This window comes from Salmo salar, chromosome ssa16 (genome assembly GCF_905237065.1).
Source record: "Salmo salar chromosome ssa16, Ssal_v3.1, whole genome shotgun sequence".
Taxonomy (NCBI): Eukaryota; Metazoa; Chordata; class Actinopteri; order Salmoniformes; family Salmonidae; genus Salmo; species Salmo salar.
In genome coordinates this window covers 11,954,136-11,961,225 of record NC_059457.1, presented here as the reverse complement: position 1 = coordinate 11,961,225, position 7,090 = coordinate 11,954,136, and the positions used below count along the sequence as shown (strand labels likewise).

Here is a 7,090-nt window from a genome sequence, read left to right as displayed (position 1 = left end):
GAATGTGCATTTTTTTTAGCTGTGTGGGCCAATATAGTCAAAATGTTTGTCTTGGGGTAAGTTGAAGTGGGGTGGGATAAGGTTTGAATCCCGAGCCAACTAGGTGAAAAATCTGCCGAAGTGCCATTGGGCAAGGCACTTAACCCTAATTGCTCTTGTAAGCCGCTCTGGATGAGTGCTCAATGACAAAAATGTGAAATGGAAGGGTAAGTGATATTGAATAGAGAGATCTATATCCGAATGTTGGTCTACATTTATGATGTGCAATATACCACAACCCCATTTCATGAATTAAACTTTGACCTACCAGCAAAATCACCCACTGTCACAGGACACCACCACCCACTTGCCCCAAAGCAGCTCAACTTACCCTGTCCTTATGCTCAATTTACCTCATAATGTTTCAAGAGAACACTTTTTTTGGGCAAGCTATATTTTCAAAACTGTAATGTTTACATGAATTCTGATTATTTCCAGGGATATACAACATCCTGAAATATATGTACAGTAGATATCTTTGTTAGAAAGAATACTATATTTCCCGTAGGGAAGCTGAATATAAAGAATGTCTCAACGTACCTCACTCTCCCCTAGCTATTCTTTATTCAGGGTTGCAAACTGTAATGTTCCACACAAGAAACAAATTCTAAGTTGTAATTTATTGGTTTTTATTTCACCCAAATTCTGCATAACTACATCCAACTGCATTCTGCATGACATGATTCAAACTGCTGTTCCTTCAGAAACCTCAGGGGCCTATAATCACATTCCATCTCAGAAATGTGTCTGATAAAAGACGCGCCAACAGTACATCAACTTGTGTCAACTCATTCATTATGTTCCTTTTGACTGTTTTAATCAATCATATTTTCCATTCATTAGCTTGAAATATGGGGTAACTGAACATACCAATGATATTATTTTAAACAAATGGAAGTACCTTTTGTCTTTTAGCAATACAAGTGATAGTGATGATGATTCCAAGCACCAACCAAATTGTTTGTGCTTGACAAAGGCCAAGATGTTAAATGTATAGGCTACATTATGATTCCTTTTCAAGTCTCATCCACATTGTTGAGTGAAGCTTTATTGTGAATAAATCTGGTAGAGGAATTTTTACAAATGTATGAGTAGAGGTGAAAAGGGATGTAGTATTACAGAGCAAATCATATAGATTCTCAAAAGGTATTTGCGTTTCAGCTTTTTAAAATGTCATCATATTTCCTTTGGAATATTACGCTTACACTTTTGGACCTACATCTCCCAAAAATAATTGATTCATAATTTTGTAGAAAAATAGTAAAATAACATTTGTCAAACTGGGTAGCAACAGTTGAGATCCATTTAAAGACACCTACCCAGTCAAACGAATGGACTAGATACTGACTTTGCATTTGCGTCATTATCATTGAGTATGACTCAAATAATTAGTAAAAAAAAAAAAAAATCTAATATTTCAAATATGAATATTGCATGCATAACAAAGTATTCACATTGATACTGCAGTTTTGTAGGGCCAGGTAATCTAAGAAAGTGCTATGTTTGTCTAATCCATACTAAACTAATGTCGTACCTACATTGTGATAGACCAAACTGTATTTTCTATTTCCTATTATATCACATTGATTAGACCTTATTCTGTTACTATTTCGTAGTGTGAAAGCTTTTCCAATGCTATGTCATTATCCGATATGCAATATCAGCGCAGTAATACACATCGTCAAGTCTGGTAACATCTTTTGGTGGCTGTTGATCTACACCTAACTGCACTGATGAACTGAACTAGTAGCATGTACAGTACATGGTAAAGGGCCCTAACCATCACATTTTCATTGTTTTGAGATCCTGGAAACTCAGTAAATACTAGTAAAACATAGAATTATCCATCATTTTGCTTATGTTATGACCGAGTGAGTAATTTTGCATATACCAGCATATGCACCTACATGAATACCCTTTGACAAATTAGAAAATAGGATTGAAAGCAATCTGACCATCCTTCAAATTCAAAAATGCAGTAAAGCAAGTCAACATGTCTAAAGAAAATGGTGTCAAAATATACAAGAAAATCTCTCTCTCTCTCTCTCTCTCTCTCTGTCTCTCACGGCTGGCATAAGTCTCTTCAATAATTCATGTCATCACGTTACATAATATATTTCATCAACACACCTGTGGCCCATCCAACACCCATCTTCTTTACCACTCTGTCCAGTGAATAGATAGGACCCAATATAAGTCCAAATCTCCAAACACAAAACCGTAGAACCATTGTAAGATCATTTGTGTGCAGCAATATACGACTCTATTCATCTTTTCATAGTCATGGTCAGTAGACGAACTTCATAAACATATGAATGACAGAGCAGGTGACCGTTTTTTTTTTACTGTAATCTGATGGGGGAAAAGGTCATGAGTACATTTTAAAAATACAGAATGACATAGCCACTCACACCAAAGCCTTTCTTCGCACATTTTTGTTGTTGTTGTTGCCTTTTAATAAGTTGAGCGCACACCATACACTCACTAAATTATTTTCCCCTTTTAAAAAGAAGTAAAGCATGAAAGTAAATGACAAAGCACACAAATATCCAACAACTGAAACAGAGACTAAGTTCATTTTTTAAATACACACAAACCACCAGTAGTAGGTACAACTCTTCTGTCCATTAAGGAATTTGGATAATCAAAAAGCACAGTTAGTTAGTCCAGCTTTGCCAGCCCTGTCGTTGGATGGTGTGGACCAGGGTAGAGGTTGTATGTGGCACTACCATGGGGGATAGTGCTGCTGTACTGTAGTCTAGGCCGTCCTCTGCTGGCTGGTGGCAGTTGACATGGAGGCTGTGAGGTCTGGGAGACCTGGGGCTCAGAGAGCAGAGCAGAGAGGGCCTGGCTGGGCTGAGGAGGCAGGCCAGGGGCCAGTAGCCAGGGCCAGGGGTGAAGGGCAGGGCGGGGTGCTCGAGTCCAGGGGTACTCAATGTGAGGGAGGGAGGCCCTACTGCCTAACCAAAAGGACACCTGGAAGACAAAGAGAAGGAAATGGAATGAGAGGAAATGAGCCACAACAACCCTGTACATTGATCGGAAAATTCTGTGTGTGTGCCCACCGAAATATATGCTGTCTCCACTCAGCTCCAAAGATCATGTCATCTCAACAAATGGTTTCTAAATGACACGGATTCTGCAAAGAGAAGAGACTGATTTAAAACAGGGACAAATAGTGAGGATAAATCCAGATCAAACCAACAGAGTTATATAGGGACAATAATATCAGAGGATATTGTCTGGTTCAGATACTAACAGTATTTACAGTATCATTCCACTGGTGTGGGATGTCCTCAGGTTCTGGTGGGTAGGACATCCAGGATGGGCTTCCATACGACGCTGGTGGAGGCATGACAAAGTAGTCTGAGTAACCAGGGCGGTTGGCTGATATGGCGTAGACTCCTGTCATTGGGTTTCCTGTATGAGATAAGCAGTGTTTAGCCAATCAGAGGCTTGAATGAGTGAACTGAAGCAGTTTGACAGAGAAAGGTATACTTATGCCTTATGTATATTATATATATATACACATTTACATGTATATACGTATACATTTACTAGTCATAATATATATATATATAATATTTATTATTCTGACCTGAGTAGCTGGTCATGGACTGGTCAACAGTAACAGCAGGGAAGGGAGCTCTGTTGATAGGCAGATAGGGGGCACCATTGTGCTGACTCTGCATCTCAGAGGCCTCGGAAACACGAGGCTTCAGGCTGACATCGGGTGAAGAACTGCAGAAGGGGAAACAAAGACAAAAGCCTTGTAATTCATACATCTCACCACTTGGTGGCCTGTATACCTCACACGCAAACCTGGTAACAATCAAGGCATTCAAATGAAGATGCTGTTTGTTTTAAATAATGCGGAAAAAAGTACAGCTCAGAGTAGAATTACAACACAATGCATGAACAATATAACATCTAAAGCCAAAGGACTTAAACTAAACAATTTGACCAACTTCATATTCATCATCTCTAGCACCATCCCAACATCAACACCAACATATTATGTGAAAATGGCACATTTCTATGTTTTGTAGTAAAAAAGATAAAGAAAGACAAGTGTTTCTAATGACATCATCAACCAATTAGCAGGCAATTAGTAGGCAATGCCTACTCTAAAACTGATCAAACTCACACAATGCACAACGATGACGTCATAGGAAACGCTTATCTTCCTCTATCTTTTTAACTACAAAACATAGAAATGTGCCATTTTCACATATGTTGACGTTGGGGTGGTGCTGGAGTTGATGAATATGAAGTTGACATTTTTTTTCTGTTTCCCTTTAAGCGAGTGAAAAAAATATGGGGGATGCACTACAAGGATACACAGTGCACTAGTTAAGTAGACTTTTAAAAAAGAAATAGGTTGGGCATGTTTAGCATTGGGAGGATGTGAATATATCAGAATGAATGTTATTTTCATCAGTTTACTGTCTTTCTAACAGCTAGAGGAGTGTTGAAGGGAGAAGAAGGAGGGGGGGGGGGTTCGTACAGCCTCATTGAGGTCCCGGTAGGGGGTCCAGGCCTGGAGGGTATCAGAGGAGGTGGGGGTCCAACGCCCATGTCAGGAAGCTGAGTGAACCTGAAGCCCTGCAGCACCAAGCACAACACACACACACACACACACACACACACACACACACACACACACACACACACACACAACATAGTTAAATCAGTGTGCGGGTGTTTAAACATATGTACTGTGTAGCTACTCTCTCGACACATCTTGATTTTCTACAATAGCATTCAGGATTTTTGTTTGAAGCACCACCATAAGCAATTCTACAAGAGCACACGTACACAAATGCTTCGTTCTAAATCATTTGCTTTACATTGCACAGTCTACTCAATGCACTCACAGGTTTGGGTAAGCTACACTGGTGGATTTCCGGCCCGTAGGCAGACCCGCGCTGGTGGCCTCCTCCGCATGGGTGGTTCATGGTGCCAGGGGCGCTGGTCACCCCCTCGGAGTAAGCACTGGTGTGGCTGGGATTGTAGGAACTATGGAGGTGGGGGTGAGGGTGGTGGTGGTGGTGGTGGCTGGCAGGCGGGGGCTCGTCTGGGGCCAGCCCAAAGGCATTACCCAGCAGGATATGCATCTGCTGCCGGACCTCGTCGATGGAGGGCTGAGAGCTCAGAGTGGACGAGTCCGAGAGACCTTTGACCTGATGGCTTCCACCATAACCCAGGGAGCACATCAGTCGGTCCACGTTGGTCTCCTGGAACGTCTCTGGCTCTGCCTGACTCACAGGAAGACAAAATACACACACACACGAATCGCACACATACATGGTTATCCATTTACAATTTAAAAGCATCGAACATTCAGAGCTATTAACTGGTATCGAATTTCCAATCTAAATCACTGAACAGGCTATAAATCACATTCACTGTCATTGACATTCAGCAAGGTTCAGGCAGCATAAAGAACGGGCTCCCAGGCTGCGCTAGAAGGAGGTTTTAAAGTTCGGCTGAAGGTAATCCTCTTCATTTCAGCCATGGAGCTTAAAAGTGAGAATTGGGAGAGGTAGGTATAATGGGAAAGGCTTTGTCCTAGGGTTTTCTCTAGGTTATTGCACCCCAGTACCAGAACTTCTCTAGGCTCAACCACCTTTGCCCCTGCAGTAACTCCAGGAGTACGGTGTTCATTTTAGGACATTCACCCTGCAGTTACTTCGGCGGTACGGTGTACATTTGAGGACATCTATGTCTCACGGATGCAGTGACATTCAGTGATGACTCACGTCATAACCGCTGTTGCGGATGCCTCTCCTGGACCTCTCCCTGAGGACCAGCAGGTCCATCTCCGTCTCCACGGGGCTAGGGCTGCTGGCGGCCAGGGACTGACGGCTCCAGTAGGCTGGCTCTCTCGATGGGGGGTGCCTGAAGTAGGGATATATCATAGTTGCCATCGTCATTATTATAGCCATCATTAATATCATCATCATCATCATTAGTAAAAAAAAAAAATCTGCAAACATCTACAGTTGGGCTGAGTCATTTATTTCTCCGCGCTGCAGCACAGGTTTAAACTGAAAACCTGGATACACCAAATGGACTTACAACTGCTCCCTTACAGGAATATTTCAGACAGTTACTAAACAGGTGCCAGGGAGAAGTGGCAGTCAAGCATCACGTCAGCAGATACTCTCACCCAGAAAAAGCACCGGTGCTGCAGCACAGGCATTTTGAAAAGTGACTTTTAAATCAGTGGATCTGCATACACTGAACACCCACCGAACACCCACTCAAACATGAAAGGAATGCATACTGGTTGTCTCTTGGCATATTACATAATGTGGATGCTCCCCCACCTCCTGATGTGGCATCCTGCATAGGAGGCCCTCTTCTCCTCAGCAGTCATTGGCTCCTTTGCCATTTCAGGCCTACTGTGCCTCTCTCTGGGGTTGAATGGGTGGATGCCATTGTCTGTGATGGGGCTATCACAGTAGCCTTTTCGCTTGGCTTTCTGGCGTACTTTGTTCCTGTAGTGTTCGATGTCGGTTTTCTGCTTGAGCCCCATGTTTGCCTGTGGACAAAGTCATTTGTATCCATTACATTTGTATATTGATTCTAGTTTGGCATTGCTTGGTATTATGAGTATACTTGGTGAGGTTCCTCTTCCCTATAAATAAACAACTGGTAACAATTCCATTCTTATTTCCCCTTGGCCCTAACCCATTGATGTTTGCAGATCTGTAGTCCAAGTGCAATATACAGTAGCTCCATCTCTACACTGCCTGTTCTGTACCTATCCAGAACTATCTTCAGATCTGCATATAAAGGGTTGGGGCCAAGGGAAAGGGAGCAATTTGGGACAGGCTGGCAGACTCAGTATGACATCATTCCCAGCAGGCCAGGGACGGGCGCTCACCTCCCCGTTGAGGACGACTGAGTCCTGGCTGTGACTGGAGGTTGATGGGTAGGAGTATGTGGGCTGGGCCGCCATCGGCTTGATGGTGATGAGTCGCAGTGAGCCAGTGTGGTCCTCATAGGGATCTGCTGGGGTGAGAGGACATTGTTATTTAGCACA

General features: G+C 42.7%; 1 protein-coding gene across 5 annotated transcripts in view; it reads right to left on the bottom strand.

Moving 5' to 3' along the window:
• Positions 1–651: 651 nt before the first annotated feature.
• LOC106573227 (UPF0606 protein KIAA1549L) overlaps positions 652–7,090 on the bottom strand; it is a 43,687-nt gene continuing 37,248 nt past the window's right edge. For 3 of the 5 annotated variants that reach the window (XM_014148067.2, XM_045696942.1, XM_045696940.1), the window contains 9 exons: positions 6,932–7,059; positions 6,372–6,586; positions 5,802–5,940; positions 4,917–5,297; positions 4,547–4,644; positions 3,638–3,780; positions 3,299–3,459; positions 3,105–3,178; positions 652–3,015 (listed from right to left, as the gene is read on the bottom strand). In XM_014148067.2, the coding sequence (XP_014003542.1) occupies positions 3,149–3,178; positions 3,299–3,459; positions 3,638–3,780; positions 4,547–4,644; positions 4,917–5,297; positions 5,802–5,940; positions 6,372–6,586; positions 6,932–7,059 (1,295 nt within the window). In that variant the 3' untranslated portion in view covers positions 652–3,015; positions 3,105–3,148. The remainder of the gene's footprint in view (positions 3,016–3,104; positions 3,179–3,298; positions 3,460–3,637; positions 3,781–4,546; positions 4,645–4,916; positions 5,298–5,801; positions 5,941–6,371; positions 6,587–6,931; positions 7,060–7,090) is intronic. The other 2 variants (XM_045696941.1, XM_014148066.2) reach the window with 1 other exon arrangement.